Raw genomic sequence first — 26135 nt, 5'->3', positions numbered from 1 at the left:
TTTGAATTCAATGATATATCATTGCACTCGTATACGAAAAATAATTCTGAGTGGAGACGGTCTGTCAGCCACATCACCAAGTATATTTCATGATATAGCTATTAAAGTAATTTATTCTACTTTTATTATTACGCGAGGTTGATTTAATTTTTTCGAAAAACATTGCATTTATTATATTATTGTTATTAGTTTTGCAGTTAACAATACTTTATTGTAAATACTATAAAATAGTGTAAATAGGGTCATAGTATAAATAGACAATATACCTATTAAAATCATTCTATTATATAATATTTTGAAAGTTTATATATTTTTATAATGATGTATAGTGAATAGAAAAATTGATAAGGTATATACAACTTTTATATTCCCGGAAATAATGTTTTTGAATATAAAAATAAAATAATAAACATTGTTATTTAATGGTTAAAATAGGTTAATTAAATGTTATGAAATAAATATTTATATTTTGCTATGTATGTGAGTATGAAATACATTTTCTAGCATTTGAATCATTTTAATATTACATCTGTAGATAAAAAAAACGGCAATTAAAATCAAAGTAAGTGCAAACAGCTTTTATTTATATGTATATATTTTTTTTGTAGGAATTGGATCAAAAAAAAATATCTATCTGTTTGTTAAACCGAAGAATCCGACACAAAACAGACTAAATTCTCATTATTTTGTCTAATGATACGTATAATGAATAAAAATGTAAGAAAAGAGAAGTTTCTCTAATCTAGCTTTCCATTAGCACTTAACCTTTGATACCCAGAAGCCATACATAGCACTTGAGCTTATTTAGTCGAAATGTCTTTACATTGACAACATCCGTACAGACGTACTACTGATTAGGATATTTTCATATGCATTTAAGCACGGCTTGTTTATTCTTGTGACTCGTAGTGATAGATAAATTAAATAATTCACTTTACCATCTGTTATAATAATAATAATAGAAATACGTACACACGTCTTGCTTTTTGTGTCTTTCTCGTATGTACATAAATTATTTTTATCTCAGTCATAGAGCTTGAAAACGTAATACAAAATTCTTCATAAGTAATTCTCATAGAATAAAAATATATAATTTAAAAATATTAAAAATATAAAGGCATAATTATTGATGTAGGCACTTTAATTTTCCAAGTTAAGATTTTAACGAAACAGGATATATTTAATTATATTATGAAATGCCGATTTAAAGAAAAATTACAAAATAATGTGAACATTAGGCGTACGCACAATGCTAACATATTTGTATAAATAATACGTTTTTGTTTCTAACATTAAACCAACAACAGTATACGAAATACTTTGCATACGTTATATTATTATTGTTTGGAGTTTTGTAAAAAGCGTTTTATATATTGTATAATACTCGTACTACTAAAATTCAATTCAGCAGCGACATTTTGATAGTCTTTCACTCATTCTTCAGGTTTTTTTTGTCCAACGGTGTAAATATATCCCTATATTGCAGTTTATTGTGTATTTTTTCTTCTTGTTCTTTGCTTCTTCTCCTTATTTGTTCCGATTTGCATTCCATCGGACTTCTATTTTTTAAGTATTACAATACTGTCATACTATATAGTATATATATTTCCCGTTCGTTCAACAGAAGACAACATCAGAAAGGTTAGCTTTACTATTACTATGATTATTATTTGTTCGTCGCATACCATCTTAACAATTCCCAATAAGTACAAGAAAACTTCATTTCCAACTTTACATTCATCAATTTAATGACCACGCGTCTATCCGGCTGTCATCGTTATCTCGAAATAATTAACATATCAGAAAAAGGTCGTGGGTATCTAACTTTTTTAAACTTTACTGGGCGAGTAAAATAAATATGCAAATGTATAGATTTATTTTATTTTATAGCAGCTAACAACATAATGATTCCTAAGTATATTTTCAAAAAAAACCCGTGAAGGTTTCTAATGAGATATTCACTACTTAAAAAATGTACAGATATTAGGTTTACACAAGCAGTATTTAACAATCTTTTTTTATTTTTGAAATTAGTTTTTAAAAATACGGCTATCTATAGATATTAGATATTATTACCATGATCTTTTATCTCTATATAAGTCATAAGTACACCAGATGTATTTTATTTTCCCCTTGTCTTTATAATGGTTTATATTACTACATATTATGTGTATATTATGTCATATGATTATATGAATACCTTTGCGGAATGAAGCGGGTACAAAAAATATGATTTGATTGTATATATTATGCAAATACATAATGCTTAAATGTACCCGCAAATGATAAGACGTGCAGTAAGTTATGTGATCATTTAAATGTATATATATATATAAGTGTGTGTGTGTGTGTTAATAACTCAACTACTACAATCTCATAAATATTCCATTAATTATTCCAATCACATAGATTATAGTAGAATCAAGTCATTAATATTGGTTCTAATTGTCCTACGTGCGCGCTTATAGTTTTACCTTAGTAATCCGCATACCAAATTAACCACGGTCCAAAGTGTATGCGTATTATATTATAAATTCACTTAAACACTTTTATGTATTTAAAACTTAAATAAATGAATTATTTTTTTTTATTATTGGTTAAGAATATAAGCTTACAAGTATAAAAAAATAATAATCATCAAAGTTATTATTGATTGATATATTTAAATGACGAGTGAGATACTTTGAAATTTTAAATAAAATAATAGTAGTTATATTCATTTTTGAAGAAAAGTTATAATTATTATTCTATAAGGATACAATAAAAATATTAAAAATAACTAAAATCGAAAGTATTATTGTAAGTAAATATTAACTATTAAGTTTAATTGAGTATATTTAATACATAATTACATGCAATTTAATGATAGGTATATTTTATAGCATTAAAGATGATAATATAAATTGGAATCATAATTAATTATGAATATAATTTGTATAAATAAATATCTTAAGTGATTGTTACTTTTTAATACGAAAGTATTTGAAAGTTACACGAACTATACTCATACTTGATTACTTGTTCTACCTATTGACGGTTGGTAGATAGGTGCACTTAATAATATAGTCTCAAAAGTGAAAATGTTGTATGATATAGTACGATTTATGATCTAGGAGTTTTTAAAGATTTATAAATCGACAGAGTACAATCAAAGCACTTCAACTATAAAAACAAGCTTTATAAAAGTAGTTATAAATGTAAATTCAATACCTTATAAACAGATTTTAGTAGTGAGCTTTCAATGCATAAAAATAAGTAATAACTATACGTTTTTAAAATGTATTTTTACCACAAAACTTTATAGTTTCTATCAACCGTAAAAAGCATATAAATATGACGACAAAAAATATAAAATGATAATCCAACATAAATTGTATGTCCGTACAAACTCTTGAAACTTAAATAACTTTTAATGGTACGCGTGTAGCTTGCTGGACGTATATCTACACGCGATGCATGTTATACTCATTAATTATTTAAGATTGTATATCATTTCATATACATTATAATATTTAAATATAATATATTCATAAATTTCGGTATATAAATATATAATAGCTGTTATTTTGGATAAAAGCGTGTATTCACTTAAATACGAATTATTATTTTTTTAGGTAAATATACCGAAACCCTAAACAGTAAATAGGTATATTGAATAAATTATGCTATAATTTGTAATAATATATGAGCAACATGTAAATGCTTTTTTTTCTATATAATACTTAATAACTTTATTTTCAAAGTTTATTTTTGAATGTGTTTGTAAATACATGATGATGTATAGTCATACCATGCAGGTATCTGCTTCTTTGTGAATATGAAAAAAAATTTAAATTTAACTTAATCTATCATATTTTTACGATATATTATCAACTTTGAACTGTAAATTTTATGTAAAGTTCTATTTTATAAGAAACTTAATTAGGTCGGTACCTTTATTTATCGTGACGTATAAATAACATATAGGAGAATAAACGTATTTACTTTTAACTCTTAACAGTTGGATAATTTTCTTCTATTTATACACATTCGTGACTTGAAAGTGTCAGTTGAAGTGTAAAAAAAAAATAATTATAATTAAGTGATTAACATTATTTTAGTTTTTATAATATTCTGAGAGGTAACGCCATTCAAGTTGTTTTAACGCGCTCCATCTCTGTGAAGTGTGAAATTTCCAATTAATAACGCCGACTAACAAACTTTCATTATATAGTATTATTTTATTAACTATACGCAAAGTTAATACTGTATGGTAGAATAATAATGTATACTCGCACATTACACGGATAATAAAGTTAATGAACGTAAAAGAGTAAAAACTAAAATTGTGTATTTAATATTAAAACGAATTTAAAGCTGACTAGCTTACAACGGTTAAAACAAATAACTTTTTATTAAAGTTTTAAAATCAATTTTTCACTGACTATTACTTTTTAATAAAAAAATAAATTAATAAATTGTAGTTAATATTTTGTTTTTTTTTTTATACAAAAACAACACATATTTATCATAAAACGCATTGGCTTAACCAAATAATACTTATATCAACATAATAATATGTTATTGAAATATGTATCCAATTATTTACTAGCTGCATAATATACATACCATGCATAGTTATTAGTTAGTTAATATTTTAATGTGAAAATTATTCATTTTTTTTTAGATTTCTACCGAAGTAGTTTGATACTATATGTGTTATATATTTATATACTCGTATTTTTGATTTTTCAATCATCATTCGTTCAAATTTTTTACCGGTTAATATTAAAACTGTGTAGCGCATGTACATATTTAGTATAAATAAGCCGTATTCCAGTTTTTATTATTTTAAAGCTCTATTTAGTGTGTATTATACATATTATTTTCACTAGGAAATTATTATTTAATACAAATGTTTACTCATATTTTGTTACGTGTGTACATTATTTAATACATTTTGAGAATCTTTATTCATAAATTAATTTTATGAGCACTTAAAACTTGAAAAATGTTCTATGGAATAAATACTATGATACATAATATTCTATACAAACATTCAAACTGTGCTCAGATTCGTTTTTCGAATGTGATGACTGATGATTGATCATTGCTTTCAAGTTTATAGTAACAATAATAAAAACAATAATATATAACACTTTTACTGATTCGCATCAGTATAGTAGGGTATAGCCGTATAGGTATATATAATATATATGTGTAGAACGAGACGAATGCCAAGTTTCAGTAGTGCCGTATCAACTTATTCTTATTATTGTTATATTCTCGTTATAATATTATAATAATATGATATTATTGTATTTTAGAAAGTCAACCAAAATCTAAAACGAACTTTACCGAAAAACTACATAATAATATAATATTATACATTTTCATGCAAAATAGCCTCGACGACAGTGATGTATCGGCAAACGGTATAGTTTCTTGGTTTTGTATATTTAATACATAATATCATATTAAATGATACGGATTCGTCATAGATTATGTAACGGGATTTGGGTACTTGCTATGTACCTATAGTTGGTAATTAAGTAAGGGTTATCACTTTATCTACATATTTATTGTCTACATATTTATAACTTTAACCGTAGCAATGGAGGTTCAGAAATTACAGTTAAAATAATATATTCTTTATTATTCTGAATGATATATTTGCTATAACACATGATCAAAATTAAATACTATATAGGTAAATTTGTTAACGATTATACAATGAAATTTTCAAAATATGTAGATTCATTTTAAGTTATTTATGCCTTGAACGTACTCTCATTGATTTGACCTACAACGACTCTGTCTTATAAGTCTATAACATCTAGTGATATTATAAAACAATATCACTATAAAATATACCTAATATACAATTCATTAATTATTCAAATTATTGTGTAATAAATGTACCTACCTATGTAAAAACACTCGTGTTTTACTCGAGTGAATTAACTTATTATAATTTTTCCAACGAAGCTCAAGCCACATATGATTTTTCATTCATTTTTTAAACTTAATTTTAATGTTCGATTAAGAGTTCACATATACCTACCTTCAGCGTTGTATACTAATTGAGTCCAGTATCTGAACAGGCAAAAAATAATATACTAACCTGGGTATAAACGAGAAATATACTAATAGAGTCCGCGGTTGGGAAACCAAAAATGTACAAATTGAGTCTGAGGATTATTCTGAGTAAAATTTAAAACCAACCATAATACACGTATATGGAGACGACTACGTCATATCGTTCATATCATGTTTATTGGCGAAAACAACTAACAGTTGTGAATCATTCCATTCAAATTTCAACGATATGTTTTATTCAGCTCATCCAAGCATTTATCAATTTATAAAAGTTTTGTAAAATGTACAATGCGAAACACATATCGAAATTAGAAGTACTCGTATTAATGGTACAAGAAATGGTATCAAAAACAAAGAAAAAAAAATCAAAGAACAAATGCAGACAGCTGCAATCAAAGAAAATAACATGATTTGAATGTATAAAATGTTTATCACACACATAAAAATCGTAATTTTAGCATTACCTATATAATACATATAATATACAATTTAAATTATTCATATTACATTAAAGTCGTACATTATTATATTATATAATATGTATATGTATATTAAAAAAAAAAAACATTTCTTAACCATACTTGCATTATTTTTTGTTTCAGACAGTCCTACTTCTGTGAAAATGGAAAGGAAGATGGTTTTTTTTAAAGTTTGATAGGATTCAGTTAATATTAAAACATGGATTCAATTAGTATATACCATATACCTTATACCTTAAAACAACCCTAATACATCCTAAAAGGTTTTATTGGGATTCAGTTCGTATGTAGCCACCTGCTGACTCCGTTTCCACAACAACATAATATTTTATGGTTGATTTAATTTTTTTTTTTTTAATGCATTTACTTGCGGTTTCTCCCGGCCACCCTCTCTATTTTTTTTTTGCAAATTGTATTAATGTTCTTTTATATTGTATGGATTTATGGATTTTTTTATAATTTATTCAGCGATTATCAATATAATCATTCGTTAATTAAATTTATATTATTATGATTAATTTATTATATTTAAATATCAGAATAGACTATATAATTTTCATACCGTTTTTAATGTTTATTGTTTTTAAAAATACATTTTCTTGTGGATGAACTAGATTTTCTTGCCATTTTCATATAGTATTATAGGTACTCAAGTTAATACATTTTTATATTTTTTTTGTCAAACTCCAAATCACATCAGAATAGTCATTTATTTTTTTAAATTTTACTGGAATTGTAAACGCGTGTAGATTTTAGTTTCCAATTTTATTAGAATATATTTTTAATAAGTGACTTGACTGTGAAGGTAAATTTATATAATTGAAACATTACGTACCTATAAAAAATTCAGAATATTTCTTATATTATTTTTTTTATTTTAATTTCCAGGAGTGAAATAAAACCCAAAGTGTGAGTCAACAAAATAATAATGAACGAGACAGTATTATTAAGATACTATTCCCGAAATGCATTAAGGACAAAAATGCTTGAAGAAACTCTAAACTATATATTAAAATAATATTTTTCTTTGGTATGAATAAAAAAAAAATTATGCACTTATTGTTTTTATTAACAGTGCGTATCGTCTATGTGTCTGTCATAACGACAACAACAACAAAATAACAAAACTTTCAAAACGATATTTCACACAGTTACCACGCACAACGATAATAGCGTAAAAAAAGTCCAATTTTCCAAATGATTGATGCATTTTTTCAATCATAAACTTTTTTTTGTTAGTAACTTATTGTTATTTGGACATTTGATAAAATGTAACTATATTTTCAAGCTTTAACGCTATAACTTAAATATTAGCAATTTCAAGGACATATTATATTTTTTTGTAATGTAGCAACAGTAGACTATAGGCAATATATTATGTAATATTGTATTACATGTATGTTTATTATGTATATTGTATTACATGTATGTATATTATGTATATTGTATTACATATATGTATATTATGTATTTTGTAATATTGTATGTATCATAACAGTGTCAAGTAAATATTTTGATCGATTCCTATACAATAATTACATCAATTCGTAAATTAGTTTTTTCTTTCATTGATGACAATTATTTATATTTACGTATTTAATATTCGTTGTTTTTATGTCGCATTAGCAATTACATAAATAACGTATAATATTTTTATATAGTATGAATTGTATAATATGTTATGGTAAATTACTTTATATTAGAAAATAACGTTATATTTCTACATATTATGTGAAAATTATTTTCTAGTGAATAATATTAATCTTAATAGTCACATGAAATGGAAAATGTTGATAATTATCAGTACCTACTGAATATTTATGAATTATGATTATACTGTCTGTTTGTCATTGCAAGAACCTGGTCCAGGTAAACACATTAATTATAAAATATATATTCAACGAGAAATTACAAGGTGGCCGCTAAATGTGTAATTAGTGAGTGGAAGTATAAAATTAATACAACTTTATATCGAAGTAGAAAAGGTACAGCTGGTGGTTAAACATTTTTTTATATGTGAAACATGATTTTTTTAGGATATACATTTTATGGGTATAATTATTTTAAAGTTATGTAGAACATGTCGATCTCAAATTATTGCTATATAAAATAAAAATATTGAATAAAAAACATATTATAATATAAAATTTAAAAAAAATGTACAGATCCTTTATTTTTAACAGTGTCAATTTTGTTTCCAACTTTAATATTATTCGATATATTTTTTTTTATATATAATTATAAATGATTATGTCTCTAATTATAATTGTTATAAACGGTCCAATATCAGAAAATAGAGAAAATCCCCGATATCTCAGTGGCTAGTTTGCCGCTGCAAGCCAAGAAATGATTGCTGGCAAAGAAAAATTGTTAGAAGTGGATGATGTGATCAATATATTATAGATGGTAGACAATTGAAATTTGTTTAACGAACGTGTAAATGGTAATATACAGCGAGTAAACGTCAGTTTATATATTATTCAAGTTGCGTGAACAATAATATATTTTAATTCACGTATAATATAACGCGTACAATTGTAAATTGTACATCGCGATGTGAAGTGAATACTGAATATTCTTTTTTAATTCAATTTCCTGTCAAATGTTATCACACACACATTATTATGACGCTAGTCTAATAATGTAGATTATTTGAGTCGATTTTTTTAATTATACAATGTCTGTATGTAGTATAACAATACAAATGATATTATCCATTGTAAATTGTAGTCCATTTTGTGAAATCTTTTCTATGTATTTATATAATAATACATATAATACTATTATATTGCAAGCTGTAGTTTATGCATTATACGCATATAATATATTATATCTATACAAAAACGTTAACACGCATCGAATGGTCTTGGATTCCGAGAACAAACAAGTGGTTATTGCGTCGTAAAACACGAACGCGTTCTATAAGAATTCGAAATAAATGTTATTTAAATTTTAAACGGGCGTGTAATGAACGTCAGCTGCCTTTGTACTTACGTTTTCCGGGCCAAATCGTTTCCGCAATTCTGCGGAAGCGAAAAAGTCTTATACGCAGAGCTCGGAAAGCATAATTTATGCATTGATAGAGAAAGAGAATCATTTTCAATATATTTCGTTTGAAGTACTTGCACGAGATAGATTTTCCAACGTCAATGGTGATCTGAAACGAAATTCAAACGGATGTAAATGGGATGAGAGGATTCGCGCGTCACTCATATTATGCATACATATACAATATAAAACTGCATTCGGGTATAATAATGTATTGATAAATATATTATGTTTTTCAGAAAAACTTCAAGGCTTGTGATTGTTTGGAGGGGTTCGAAATTGACGGAGATCGAGCAATGATATAATTTATGCGCTTACTTCACCGTTATATTTTTGTCGTGCGGAACACGATTTACTGTGCAATATGTGATGTATAATATTATAAATGGGGTGATCACCGAACATGTTTCCTTCTCCCTATTTCATCATTGCAATGTGATAATTTAAGTTTTGATTTTTGGGATATTTTCAAATATATACAGGTACATATACTATTATACTACTATATACATCAGATTTCTGATACCATATAAATGAGTATCCTATGGCAACACATACTATTCTTTTTTCAAACTTTTATTACCGACTGTAAATGTTGTGAATCAAATTTTTTTGAAAATGTTAACGCACTAAAATTAAAATTCGAATAAGTACTTTTTTATGTGTTATGGATAATACTTCTTGATTTTCTCTACCGCCTCGACTGCGAGAGTTTACGGCTCCGCGCGACCTGAGCGTCCGAGCGCACGCACCACCACCATCGCCAGAGGGTCAACCGCGTCATGGAGACCCGCGAGCTCACGACGACCGCAAACCCGTTTGCGCCCGCAAGTGATCTCTGGTGAAATGTGCACAGGTGACTTACCCGCCTTCTCGTATCCTCCACTCGTCCTTCGTCATCGCCGTCGTCCTGTCATATGCAGTACCGGCCTAGGGTCCAGATCTCCTTCGCCGCCGCCACCGCTATTCTGCCAACTTCGGGAAACGCATTTTTTCTTTCACGTCGGCCCGTCCGGTTTTTCCACGTTCTTATCACCATCTGCAGTGCCCTCCTGGATGGTGCTGTCACCTGAACCGCATGCCGCCTTTACACAAGACCTTCAAGCACCACATCGCCGATTACGGCCACATGTATTTCGTCTACCAGTTCCCGGTCTGCTGCCAGTTTTGGTGTAATTCCACGTTCGTCAATTCTAATCGACCGACATTATAGGATTTCGCGGGCCCGTTTATTTTTTTATCACTCTCTTTATATATATATAAACCTTCCCCTGGCAATTACGGACAATTAAAAAAAAATTTGAGCCGTTCTCAATTGATGAATTGTTATACATTTTTGGCTCCATTTTTATATATATATATAGAGATAGATAGATAGAAGATACTTAGTACTTATTATAGGTACTTAGACAATGTATATATCTATGTTTTATAAGTTGGTGAATAAACGATACGGTACCGAGTTAAACTTTTTAAGTAATTTTAAAATGTTAATAGATTAATATTATTTAGTATTTACATACTTTAATGTTTAAATCAGGATAGTGTCCATATATTCTAAAAAAATTATTATGGACATATTATCCTTAGCAGGTATATAAAATAAAATAAATCAAATACTACTTGTTCAAAATTAAATTTAAGAACATTGTCATTTTCAATCTGGTTGACAAAGTACAAATAAAACGGCTAGTTATGATTTTAAAAAGTTAATTTTATATTTGAAATTAAGGTTTTAAAAATTCCGAAAATAAAGGTTTTTATAAATGTGTAATTAAAGAAAAATTATACGTGGTCATGCTTGCTTGCCTATAAACTTGTATTTTCATATGCAGTTTTCTGTACAACAGGAATATAAACGATGTATCATATTTAAATAAATTATTGAATTTTTTACGATATCGGTTGATCTCTTTAAAACTTGAACAATATGTAAAATGGAATAAGTAGAGTCAGATAATACTAGTGCCATAAATCTGATTAAAATTCTGGTTTTAAAATAAAATATTTATGTAAGGCAAAATAGTGTATAGAATTCAAAAATATACATTTTAACCAGAATTGACAAATACTTTTTGTTCCAACACAAATTATCACATTATTATAATATTGTATATTAAATATGTTATTACAATATCATACATTCATAAACATACGAATAAATCGATCTTTTAACGCGTATCAATAAAATTTTGTTTTCTATGGTTTCATAAAAACAAGTTGGTGGAGGAGGTTGCATTATACAGGGTATACTTTTATCGCAAATATTTTGGTAATACAAGACATTGTTGAATTTTTTTTTTGTCGAACTCTGGGAATAAGTAACCGACATGTAAAATTTTAAAAACTATTTAAACGTTTTTTGACTAATTACTTCCCGAATTTTCGTGCCTGTAAGTTCATGCGGCAAAAGAATCACACACTGTATAGTAATATATGTATAACGCTTCGTCAAAATGACCGGGAAGAGGAAGTCCCACCGCCGCGGCGAAAAAAACGTCTTTGAAAACCGAAGCGGATAGAACACTGCAATAATTTCATTTCGAATGACTGCTCGCTAGTCATGACGTGCTATATTAAATTTTACCGTACACATCCTACGTGTGGATTTGAAGAAACGTAGTATAACGAGAAAAGACACCCCCGGAAATGTGTACCTGTATTCATATTTTATTTATGTAGTATCGCAGCTATAATATGTATAAGAAATAAAGAAATATAGTATGTATGTAGGCAAAAGTAAGTATAAATATATATAGCTAGGTGTATATATGATGATATATGTGCGTATGATGTGCGGTGTAACTTAAGTCCATGACGATGGTGAAAAGGTCGATTAATATTGAAAATTCAATGGTTTTCATCGTCTCTCATCGTCACGCGACACACAAAGTCCACGCCGAGTAGAATAAAATGACTATGTCGTCGTCGTCGATATCATCAAACATCGGTCTGTATATATTGCTATAACTATATAATGTAATAATATAACGAGTACCATATATACGGATCACATTGCTGTTTCTCCACTCAAACGGTTAGAATAATCGAATAATAATTAAAAATTCGACTGCTGTATCCTAGATATTATACTATGATATGTATAGTAGTAGATGGCATATATTTATTGTGATATACTGTGATCCGATAGCATGCCGAGTTCCAACAGTTTGATTATCTCATACAATTAATAATAATACTCATTATTATAATATTATGTAACACCATATAGTATTTACGCCAGAGTCCAATGTGACATACTTTATTGACTTGATTAAACATTTTCTCGCAACCTGAAAAGTACTCGACGAATTATTTGGCAGTCATCGAGCATACCGCTGCAACATTATACATCGTTTTTTTTTTTTTTTACAAATCACGCTTTATTTAAAAATATTTAAAATCTATACAATATAACACGTAATATAGCCGATAAGTACTTAAATTAATTGGTATAGGCACTTGACTTGGATAAATTGACCAGAGATGAGAGTTTCGAAACTATACCTACCAACCTATTAATATAATTCGATTAATAAGTAAGTCTCTCAACCTGCAATAACCATGATGTATAGGTAATTATTCAATCTTAGTAAATTTCAATTACAGAGTGATTAAATATATAATATAATTATAACATCAAGGTAGGCTAGAGATAAGGCGTACACATTACATTGTATAAATACAATAATAATGCGTTCTAATAACGTAATACTAAACATATATAGAGTATAGTATAGGTACCTATTGAGATAATATTATAGATGTTGGGAAACATTCTTTAGGTATATAATATGCAATAACAAAGTGGGTTAACAAAGATTAAATTAAAGACGGGAAAGAAATGTCGATGATGATGTTTCGTTTTCATAAGTAATTGGTCATCATAGCATATGATTATTGTCGGAGTTAGAAGCAACAGAGTCAAACAACGGGTTGTTCGGCAGAGGGACGAGAGTTGAAAAGGCGGTCGCCGTATATTTATTAGGTGTTATGATGGTTTGGACGAATATTTCGTATGATGTGATACAATAATAAAAAGCCGCGAGTAATAATAGCATCAGATCGTCAGCGTCGGGCCCACACTATTAATATCTGACGACCACACTCGGATGGCGTAACATATACCAGTTACCACTGCAGAATATAACATAATGATAATAATGCGTTTTGGACCACACATCGACCCTGCTCGACGACATATCGTCTGGGGACACGGCTATACGACGGCTGACAGCTGTAATAATAATGACGATGACTACGAGATTGTTATAATATCTGTTGTTTTCCACTTTCGGAACATCAGTGGCGGCATAGCGTATGGTCCATATCGTATACCGCGTCTAACCGCGTTATTAATATTATCATACCACGGACACAGACGGTCTCGGATCTCGCGGTAATTCTTTTTAATTAAATTGAAATATGTCGCACGCGACGGCTGCGTCGGACGCGTGTGCTGGCGGGCGGTCGGGCGGCGTGGACGGGTGAAGATGGGTCGCTTGCGCGATTACGTCGGTCGACCGTGGCGGCGGCGGCGGCAACGGATGCGACGCGCGCGACTGTGGCGCAAGCGTCGTGATCGCGGGGCGGCGACGGGACGGCATGTGACGGGGCGGCGGCGGCGGTGTATATTGATTACGCGCGACGAGCGCGGTCACCCGCGCGCGCCACCGAGCGAGAGTCGGCGAGGAGAGCGAAGCGGTTAGACTTGTACCACCGCGGCGCGAGAGTGAGACGGCAGCGGCGTGCGCTTCGCGTTCCGGTCAGTCAGCGTATACCACCGGTGGTAGCGGCGGCTTCGGCGGCGGCGGTGGTTGCAGTTGGTGTGTCGTCATCGTGAACGTGCGTATATTATTATCATCATCATCATCATTATTATTATTATTATTATTATTATTACAATTATATCGCCTCCGTGTCGTATTGTATTTATATAATATAAATATAATATAATATAAATACGACGTGCTATACTATTATTATAGCACCGCGACAGTAGTCGCCATCACCGCGCACGCGATTGTAATAATATCATCACTTGGTTGTCGCATTGCGATAATATTTACGCGTTGCGTGTTGGTGAGCTCTCGCGTGTCTCTAAAGCATAACATAGCAGAGACTCGCGTACTCGCGACTAAAAATTCATCTACGTCGTCGTCACCGAGAACTACAGATCTCGCGCGGCGATGGTGGACCAGGTGGTCGACCTGAACGTCGGTGGCGTGTTCTACACGACGGCCGCGTCCACGCTGGTACAAGCGCAACCGTCGCTGTTGGCCGACCGGTTCAGCGGCCGGCTCGACCCGCTGCCCAAGGACAGCAAGGGCCGGTACTTCATCGACCGCGACGGCGTGCTGTTCCGGTACGTATTGGACTTCCTGCGGGACGGCAAGCTGTCGCTTCCCGAGAGCTTTCGGGAAAAGGAGCGGCTCCGGCTTGAAGCGGCCTACTACAGGCTGGACGGTCTCACCGAGCGGCTCCGAGAACAGAGGCCCGGCTACATCACTGTCGGTTATCGCGGCACGTTCGCATTCGGCCGGGACGGGCTGTCCGACGTCAACTTCCGCAAGATACCCCGGATACTAATATGCGGTCGCGTGCAACTGTGTCGTGACGTGTTCGGCGACTCGCTCAACGAGAGCAGAGACCCGGACCACGGCGACACGGATCGGTATACGGCCAGGTGGGTGTTCATTATATTATATTTTTTTTTCACGCCGAAACGATATTATCATAATAACATTATATCATCATTATTATTTATCGTCACCATTTTCATTATTATTATTATTATTATTATTGGTCGAGTATATTATTATAATTAGGGTTAGGGTGTATATGATTTTGCATATAATTGCATATACTTTACCATTTTCTATTTATAAGTGCATAATATGTGTTTTTTCTGTTTAAACGCATATCTAACGGTTTTCGATACAAAATACTGAAAAATACTGTCATTTTAAATTTTATTAACTGAATCTGTTTATAAGTTTGATTATCTGTTTTTTACAAAGTATTTTACAAATGATCACTTATTTATTGTTGAGAATTCAATATGGTTATACGCAGTAAAGGTGCATACTTAAATACTTATATAATATAATTTTCGATAACCCCTCGTCAATTGTCACAATCAAAACTTTTTTGAAAACTGCAAGCCATTAAAATGTTATCAAATATTTTAACATAACATTTAATAATTTGTAGTTAGTTGCCGTCTAGTCTACGATCGATGTAGAGTAAATGTGAGTTTCGTGTTAGAGATTTTTCTTCTAATAGATTCAAAAACGTATTAGCACCTAGCGCCCAAACAATACATTCTATTTGTGGACTAACTGAAAAAATAAAGAGACTTCATTACCCTCAGTTTTTTCATTGAAATTGCGCCACTGATTACTCCAGCACACCACCGTTAGGAAATTTTATTTCAAAAAAAATGTCTGGTTGTAAATATATTTATATATATTATATAAACAATACTCTTTAATATTTATATATGTAAACATTAAAACCGTTACCAGTCTTGAGCCGGTATCGTGTAAGCGTTATGGTTATGTAAATACAGGGGACGCCGCCGTTCGCCAATCTTACCAGTAACCGCGTAACCGGGTTTGAGTATGTGTCTGTTTGGTCTGCAGGTTTATCGTGTGTGTGTGTGTGTGTGTGTTTATATTAATACTTTATAGGTAACTGCTGGTAACCACGCGTTATGATTTCGAGTACACCTGGGTATCGTATTTATATTTAAGGTACAACGTCGGACATAATACTTGTAGGTGCATTATATTATTATTATAATAAATTGATCGCCTATAGCTTATAAGAGCGTCTTTTGTGTGTGGACGCCTGTGAAATGAATATTTTAATAGGTTCCAAAGCAACATGTGTTTGACATGTTTCATTCAGCAATTCGTATAGTAATAATTATATATATAAACGAAAATGGTCGAAAAAGCTTTATTTTGTTTTTGTTTTTTTTTGTTTAAGGACTCGCGGACAAACATTAAATATAACAAAAAGATCCTTTCATAAGACTTCCTGGGTGTATTATTTTTTTTTATCGTTATTATTTTGTTAATGTGTTATTTATTTACGCTCCGTTAAAATTTTCCTTTTTTGCGCTTATATGATGTAGGCAACGTATTTCTATAATAATACCGACGGCGTTAAAAGTTCAGTAAAAATCGATTTTTGTAAACGACAATTACTATAGGTACCTACGCAATAAACGTTATATATTCTTCCACAAACGAAACAAAAACTCTCTAATTACGATATCTTTATAAAAAAAAAAAACAAACGAACAAAGCTACATGTTATAACTAACAGCCGTCATCCATCGACCACTAATAAAATTACTTGAAATTTAATTTTGTAAACGGCGAATAACGATATAGACACTATACTGAATCTGTCAAGTAACTATTTTCAACAATAATTAAAGTCGTGTTTTATTTTTAAAAATAAAATACAAAAAGCTTAATTAAATTATAAATACATATGGAGCGTGTAACTATGCATCGATTAATTTTAAATGGTCACCCGTTGCATTTGTGTTATTGCAGTTAAACAAATTGAAATAGATGATAGAATTTATTATTAAGAATTAGTAAAAATCAGTTTTAAATAAAAATAATAATGAATAGTCATGTATTTTTCATTATATTAAAGATAGATTAAATTCTCATATACAATATATCACGAAATAGCATTATTCATAACAATAATAAACCGAGACAGTATAAAAATGTATAATATTAGTGATTTTTTCATTTATTTTATAATTTTGTAAAATAAAGTTTATCGATTAAAATACAAAAAAATGAGTAGAAGTCAGAGACATAAAAAAAAGGTACATCAATACCTCTTCATGATAAATATTTTATAGATTATAACAGTGTTATTATTTTTAATGTTATAATAATTATTTAATTTACGTGTATGGAATTTTTAAAAACTGTGGTTGAAAATATAATATAATTTATACAAAACTGTGATAATATGTATCAAATTGTTGCCCTTTGATCGAATAAAAATATTCTAGAGGTGAATTTCGTATGGTTTCTGAATAAGTTTATAAAGTGAATTTATTATTACATTTAAAAGAAAACGGATATTATTGTGTTAATACGTCAAACAAACTTTGGTTAAACTTAACACAGTAGGCCGCAGTCATTATTCTCAACCTTTTATTCTTTAGAGAACAACTTTACTAACATGAAACAGCATATAATATGTATACGTGTGTGTTGTGATCAACAAAAACACCGAAATAACATTATTTCAGGGGGTTTGATAAAATACCTTTTAGAGAGTAATACAAAATTATATTTGATACATAGTTTCTTTTCCACCAAATATGTACAATGTACATAACATAATTATTTTCCTCGAGAGTCAAGACTAATATTATAGTATAATAAAATAACAAGCCAAATGCATATACCCTATGCAATGGTATACATTTATATAAGTTACCATTAATACATTCACATTATATCGTATTAGATTAAATATAATTGAATAATATAGTATTTTATATTCTGGGTTTTTGGAAAAGCGACCAAATAAAAATATTATAAATTTCAACATGAAATTATTGGCCGTTTGAGTGTTTCATCTTTCATGCAAATATTAAGCACCTTTAGTTGGCACTTACTGGTTAGAATAATGCATGTCGAAAATGCCAATTCAAATACGCATGTAAATACAGTACAAACTACAAAGACAATATTCTTGATGATTTATTCTATTGAATATATAATAATTTTTATATACATAGACGCAAATAACCTAATTTTCGCGGGGCGTACCTCCAACTATAGTTACCGATATGCAAATACAAATTATTATTTACATAAACTAGATACATGATTTACATTCAATATTTATTTTACGAGTATATCTATTAAGCGCGAATGGAGTAGTTTAGTTGACAGACATTCACATCTGTGATAAAATATTACACGATTGGGTCATATTATTCTTATACCGCATTTTTTAAGGAAAAAACAACAATTCTCGTCGTTTGTATTTATATCTCACCTGTTAATATTATTGTCATAAAAAAATAAAATTTTAAATAATTTTTATTGAAATTAATAATTTTATAAATGTAGAAAAATTATATTTACTTAGTAATTATACATTTGATATTGTAGGACTTGGCATAGTTTTGGGTAGCTAAGTCCTCCCAGCTCCCCCATAATTGCGTAAATTGCCGTGGGTATACCTAATAACGATGTGTATTTCTGATAACTTCTTATAGAAAGTGAAACGTAATACTCATATATAATTTAATATAAAATTCACCAAAAAAAAAAAAACTATTTTCACGATAACTATATACGATCCTTTTTCAACGTCCCGCATATAACATATTTTTTTGACAAACTCATGTATTATTTACTTCTATTATATTTTATTCGCGAACGTTAATTTGAATTTTTTTCTGTCCAAGAAAGGTAAAACTAGATATTTTTATTTAGATAAATAAATATATAAATATAAATTTATTTAGATATTTAGTTATAATCTATGAGAAAATCACATTGAAATCTTTTAAATTAAATTTCTAACAGAGCTCTTAGAAAAATGTACACCAATTGACCACTCACGGTAGGGAAAATGGTCTCTGTTGTCAATACAACACATCAAATCACAACCGCATTAAAATCGAATTTTCGCATATTATACTACATTATATTGATGTAATATGTAAAGTTACGGTCATATAGTTGGATTCTTAGTACCCCAACCTATTACTACCCACTAACCGTCACCATTAATATCGAGTTGCCTAAGAGCTTTAAAGGTATTCCGGTCTGGCTCCGCGCTGTTTAAGATTCCGTTCTGGTCACGGGCCATTTGCCGACCGAAGTCTCGCCACGAATGATTAATGCTACCTACTTGATTTCGAAAACTTACATCCCATATGGCCATAAGTACCTATAAATTATATAATTTGATTGTTAGCAAACAAAAATTTTTATTTTTTTATACGACTTTTAATGTTTATCGTTTTATGTTCTACGCACACTAGTCATTTCTTCGAACTTTTAATAATATAATGGTGCCGTTTAATACTAAAACTATCGTATATTGCTGCATATTTCATAATATAATAAGAACTGAGAAGTACAGCAAAGTTCGTATTTTTTTTTTTTAAATTTAACGCACGGAATAATAACGGTATATCTATATCAACGATACCACCAGAGCCTTTGGATAAAATAAAGATTATGTTTTAAGAACGAGGGTATATTAATGTACGACTAATATTTCTATTTTATTTTACTCATAAAATTTTTATACCATATCATTAAGAATTGGTCCTAAAATCTTAAGATGATTACTAATTAAGTTAAGCCAACTTAACCCTAAGTACGGACAACTATAAATATTGAACACCTCCGAATAGCGGTCGTTATTTCGGGAACAAACTAAGCATTTTCTACAAACTAAATACTCTGATTAGTGGACAACATTTAGCGATTGAGAGTATCCGGTATTTAGAGATTCACTATATATGTTTGTTGTTTATTTTGTTTGCCTTGTTTTCCGAAAATTTCTTATATAAATACTACGATACGAGTACACACGTGCATATTTTATATATTATACAAATTTGCATGTCTCTACGAAAATGGACCGTTTATAACCTTTTCTTAACACGTCATACGCTATACTATGCAAACGTAGCGCGTGTAATATACATGTTGCGAACACACTTTGTGACGTATACATGTAATATATATGACGCGGGTATGACGCTATAAATTCCTGTACTCCAAACCTCTTCGTTCTTAAACCTTCCGACCATTCAAACCTCCATGCGTCCCCTTAATTCGAAATAGAATTCCTTTCTTCTCAGCTCGATGATATATACGACAACGACGACGTGCGACGGTGTAAAATAATTACAAAATTACACAAAGTTATTTGTAATCTATTTTACTTGCTCAATATCTTAAATAATTATACATTATTATTTTGAGCATTTTTAAATCTAAAAATTTTTCTTGTTATAAATAATTGTTATTTGTGCTATATTACTGAACGTGCCTATAGCCTATGTGTACATCCTTATGTCTTTATTATACGTACTGTTTTGTTGTTAACTTGTTTTATCGTCCATAAAAATAAACATTTTCAATGCGAATTTACGCTCACTTATTTTCATAAACGTTTATGTATTCGCCTATTAATAACCTGCCTCTGTGTCCAAAATAGGGGAGCAGTGACGTTAAACATGTGTTGTAATAACCGGAAATACAGTTAACATATATATTATATATACCTATAGGCTATAGAAAACGAATTCTATCATATACCTATAACACTGTAATGATTGATTTTTTTATATTTCACTTAAAAAAAATGTATAATATATATAGTATAAGTAGGCATATCTATACTTTGAACATTAAGTCGAAAGATTACCTACATCATATTATTATACTTAGCTTACCTAACTATATAATATATAATATAGGGCTCCTAAAATCAAAAAAATATCGATTATTATAATATATTATACATATTTTTATTGTATAATAAAATGAAACGAAGAAGGATAACCTATTTAATATATATTTTCATTAAATTCTATTTCCAACGTGCATAACATCATTATATATATGAATGGATTAAATATATCGTTATTATATTCTATGTAAGTACGTGTAAATCGATTAAATTCGCAGTTTTTCTTGACTAAAATAGTAAATACCAATAATGTAATGCACAATTAAATTATACAAAATATTATATAGATAATATTATTAAATAAACGCGTCATATTAAATTATGATCAAGTTTTCGTATATAAAATACGAGAATAGTTGAAATTAAATAAAAGCAAAAACATATTTATAGATATAAGTATGGCTATATTGGTGCGCGATTAAATCAAATTATGGTTAATGGTTACGGAAAAAAAATTGAATTCACACAATTTAGAGTAAATTGAATCAAATCTACATAAACCGATTCGAGAAAATATGCATAATTAGTTTTTACAATTGTTTTCACTACTGTTTTGTTATATAATATTATTCTATTCGAGAATGTACGACGAAATCATCTAAAAAACAAATGGCAATTGTTATTTAAAAAAAAGTTTGTTTTCGTCCGAATGTTTTGTTTCACTATTATTTTGTTTAATTTTGACTCTGTAAAAGCTCCCTTTGCGGATACGCGCGTCCTTAATGAGCCTAAAAATGTCCGTAAAGTGTTCTCTTTGTTTGCAAATATTCGCCATTGTTCTCGTTCGAGCGATTGTCTATCCAAACAACGGGAAAGGGTTGTGTACGCTAATTGTACTATAAGCCTTTACCATACTCTGTGTCTTCGGCATTGCTACCGTAGCTATCACCGTAGTCGTCATTGTTGTGCCCTAAACAGTTTCAGCTCGATATATTATTACGACGATGGCAGTGTAATATATGTATTCAAATATACATTATATATATATATATATAGTATATACATATTATATATATCTATATATGGCTCTCTCAATCCGTCGAGTACGATTTCTCTTTCTTCCAGTGGCGCAAATAGAAGGGGGCTTGGGAGAGGGGGGTGTTAACCGATAGTTATACTGAGTATTCAAAATGTTGTATTACAAAAATGTTGGGGATCGAACCAATATACAACTCCCACCATTTTTGTCACACAAAATTTGAAATACCTTGGATACAACGATAACAGTGTTAATATTTTAATATATTTAAATAATATTCGTTTTTTTAGATTTCCGCTATTACTTACTCTCTTAACAGCAGTCAGCAGGTTTATAGTAATACTATAATAGTATACATCTACATAAACGTACATTTACAGCAGCTGTCGCCCGTCGGCGTGTGCACATCCAACATTACAGTGCGATATATGACGATATCAATATAGATAATATTAAATTATTGTATTAAATTGTTTAAATATCAAATCTGTACAGTTTGTATGCTTTTCAAGAATAAACTGATTTAAATAGTGAAAAATTAATCAAATCCAACTGTTTCAATATTATGAATTATGATTTATCGTTTTAACCATGGTAATATATTCTTGATGGAACATATATATATATATATATATATAATATATATTTACGACATTATTTTGGAATATAAAATTAATCAACATGGGTTCTTATCATTCGGGAACAAAACATTTGAGTCGATGACCAATAGAGTAGTATTACTATTTATATTATTCTATGCGATGCCTAAACATTTCTTTATTATCTGCAATGGTTACCGCCAAACCTGTGTCGGTATTGTCCAAAGCCCTTAAATCACTAAATCAGTGAGTTGGTACAGTCAAATGACCTCCATATTATGTTTTCGAAAACGCCCTCCCATTCGCACCTCTACTATATGTTCACATATCACAAGTCAGACCTATAAAAGGCAATAATTGTGGGAGGTGAGTTAGGGGTTCATTTTTTTTTTTATTAATATAATATTAATAATTGAACATTACAGCTAAAACAATAAATCACAATATAGGGGCATGGCGTGGCGTTGTGTTTGGACGCAGTCGCTGAATGGTGTTGCGGTCAAGCACCACCCGGTGTTGCTAGCTTTCAGATGGGTCACCACCCGGGTTTTTAGCCACGAATCCATGCCCCACATCTGAGAACACGTGTTCCAAAACTTACCGTACCATACCCTATCGTAAAATCCCAAAGCTAATGGCCATAGTTTCCGAAGCTTAATTTTAAAAAAAAACCGATTTAAAGCTTAAAGCGTTTAACAATTGTCCATTATTTTATACACCACATATTATACTAAGGTTTGTATAAAGTCCACCAAAATATTTTTTTGAATACTGCGTTGGACCTCTATATTGTTATTGGTAATGGTTATGTGTGTTTTTATTGCGAGAACAATATTTTATTTTGCTGAAATACGGTATAAAATACATACACCTATGTATAGTACACAGGACGGGGTAGAGCGCTCTTTTAAATCTAGTGTGCGTATCTACTACATATACACGTCATAGTATAGTTATGTGACAGTGTTTTTCACCTTATCTGGAACGAGACACGATTACTCGAAATTGCATACCATTGTTCGGCGGCCGACCTTTTTACATAAGTTGCCAAGTTGGTTCGGTTATTAAGCTTTATTATTATTACTATTTTTTTTTTTTTTTGTTACACGACGAACTATAATATCTCATCACAAGATTATTTTGAACACGTAATCGAGCTCTAATCACAGAGATGATTTTATTTTATACACATAATATATTATAATAAACAACAGGGGTGGGCAACTGGCGGCCCGCGAACCTTTTTTATCTGGCCTGCGCTACATTTTCAAATTACATTGTACAATTTCAAAGTCAATTGTCTATACTCTATGCTAAATTAAAATGCATATTTTGAATGACCTTTTTTTTGCTCTCTATACTCTGGCCCGCTAAATATTAATTTTCTAAAAATCGGCCCTCTAATAACTTTCAGTTGCCCATCCCTGATATACGAGATGGTATGTTGAACGCTAGATATTATAGTAGGTAGATACATATATTTTGCGGTTAATTTCGTGCGTCTATTAAATATTCGTCTTGACGCGCTTGTATAATACTACGTAAGTATATCGATTTTCACAAAGAAAACATTTTTTTTTTTGGAATTTCATATTCCTTTCCTAGGCAGGATAATTTTTTGTTGAAGTCGAAATGTCTACATATTTACATACATCGAATAATGAGCCTAAATATAATCTATTATTTGTTATAAATTTAAATTTAGATAAATAATATGAGAGTGGAATGTAAATAACAAGCAAGTAGACAATACGGCTTTTAAAATATACGTATGAATGAACTAATTCTACAAATTGCACCTTTAATAATTGTTATTATTGAAAACACGCACAAATTTACTGTGAAATCAAAAGTAGCTTTTTCTTTCCTTGTACAGAGCAATACGTAGCCGATATGAACTCGTGTCAGGCATTTGCAGACTGCAACTAGTTGTTTCGGTTCATCTTGATCAAATTTCATAATTGTAATTGAGAAAAAAAGTAGTTCATGTGTAGAAAGAAATATAAAAAGTACATATAGCATCATAACAACATAATATTAATAACTTATAAGTGTTAGGTATAAATTATAATAACATTATATACTGTGGTTAGCGGCCGCGTTAAATCGAAAATTATTTCTGGTCAATACACATTATACAGCCCGAATAAAAGATTTTTGAGAATATTTTTTTTCAACTCGAAAAAACTCAAAAATAATAAACAATATAAACATTGACACTAACGGAGTGGTAATTGTTGCGCAGGTTCTTTCTGAAACACACGTCTATCGAACAGGCGTTCGACATGCTTCAGGAACAAGGGTTCTACATGGCCGGCAGTTGTGGATCGGGCACAGCCGGTGGCACATCCGCTGCCGAACTCAAACCGGGCGTGGACTCGGAGGAATGCCGCTGGAATCATTACAATGAGTTCGTATTCGTCAGGGATTCATGAATTTCGACAACCGACACCGTCACCGAGACGAGACGAGATGACGAGGGTAACGCGCGCCCGTCGTCATATTATTCATAATTTATGACATCTCAGACCAAACATATTATTATTATTATTATTATTATCATTATTATTATAATACTATTTTGTAGATATTATTATTATTATTATTCTATTTTTGTTTTCCGTTTACGTTTCTATATTTTTTTTCCATTCCTTTAATTATTATTAATATACGTAACGTTTATATATATATAAAATATAATGATGATTAGTATATACCATTATATACCATTTAATATATATCATTATTATTTTTAATGTTATTATTATTAAATTATTACTAGGGTCTAGAAATAGGAATATTACGTTCGAATAATATATAATAATACAATATATATGAATATTTATATATATATATAGATTTATTTATGTATATTCATATAATAATAATTAATAAACCTATCCCTCTTCCCCACCCCCCAAAAAAACAAACTTATCATTAAAACACCATTATTTTATAAAATAAATTTTAAATTTTGGCCTAATTTTATTAATCGTACGTAATACCTTTTAATAATAATATAAATCATAATATTACTATTATATTTTAGGACCAATTTGATTATATCCCTATTTTGTACCGAATAATAAATCGGTTTCGTGGTTATACAATTATAATATAATATATATATTTGTATTGTTTATTTTTTTTTTTTTAGAAAATGGTAGCCATTTAAATAGATATACATTAAACATATTCATCGTGTTACGACGAAATGATATGATATGGTGTTGTAAATTTCATTACATTTATATATTATTATTATTATTATAATATAATATAGTTGCTCTAAAACATTATATATTATACACATATAAGGTATATTCGTTATTAAATTATTATCATATGATTAATATATAATATAATAAAATACTATAATATACGTCGATATTAATAAACTATGCTATGTAAAATTAATATTTAATTTATTATTAATGGTATAATAATAATAATAAAAAA

The 26135-nt window shown here is 29.8% G+C and overlaps 1 protein-coding gene across 1 annotated transcript; it reads left to right on the top strand.

The window, feature by feature from the left end:
* The first annotated feature begins 14300 nt into the window (after positions 1-14300).
* LOC132921610 (BTB/POZ domain-containing protein KCTD8) lies at positions 14301-25602 on the top strand. Its single transcript, XM_060984733.1, has 2 exons — positions 14301-15291; positions 24922-25602. Exons 1-2 carry the CDS (start codon positions 14795-14797, stop codon positions 25109-25111), a joined length of 687 nt encoding a protein of 228 aa, XP_060840716.1. The 5' UTR covers positions 14301-14794; the 3' UTR covers positions 25112-25602.
* The last annotated feature ends 533 nt before the right edge of the window (positions 25603-26135 follow it).

This window comes from Rhopalosiphum padi, chromosome 2 (genome assembly GCF_020882245.1).
Source record: "Rhopalosiphum padi isolate XX-2018 chromosome 2, ASM2088224v1, whole genome shotgun sequence".
Classification (NCBI taxonomy): domain Eukaryota; kingdom Metazoa; phylum Arthropoda; class Insecta; order Hemiptera; family Aphididae; genus Rhopalosiphum; species Rhopalosiphum padi.
The sequence above is the reverse complement of the archived record's forward strand: the minus strand, read 5'-3'. Positions and strand labels throughout refer to the sequence as shown.

Bases quoted from the DNA above. Each gene is read 5' to 3' on its own strand.
- LOC132921610 (XM_060984733.1), top strand. From the start codon at position 14,795: ATGGTGGACCAGGTGGTCGACCTGAACGTCGGTGGCGTGTTCTACACG. The intron at 15,292-24,921 runs GTGGGTGTTCAT...ATTGTTGCGCAG, and splicing joins ACGGATCGGTATACGGCCAG to GTTCTTTCTGAAACACACGT.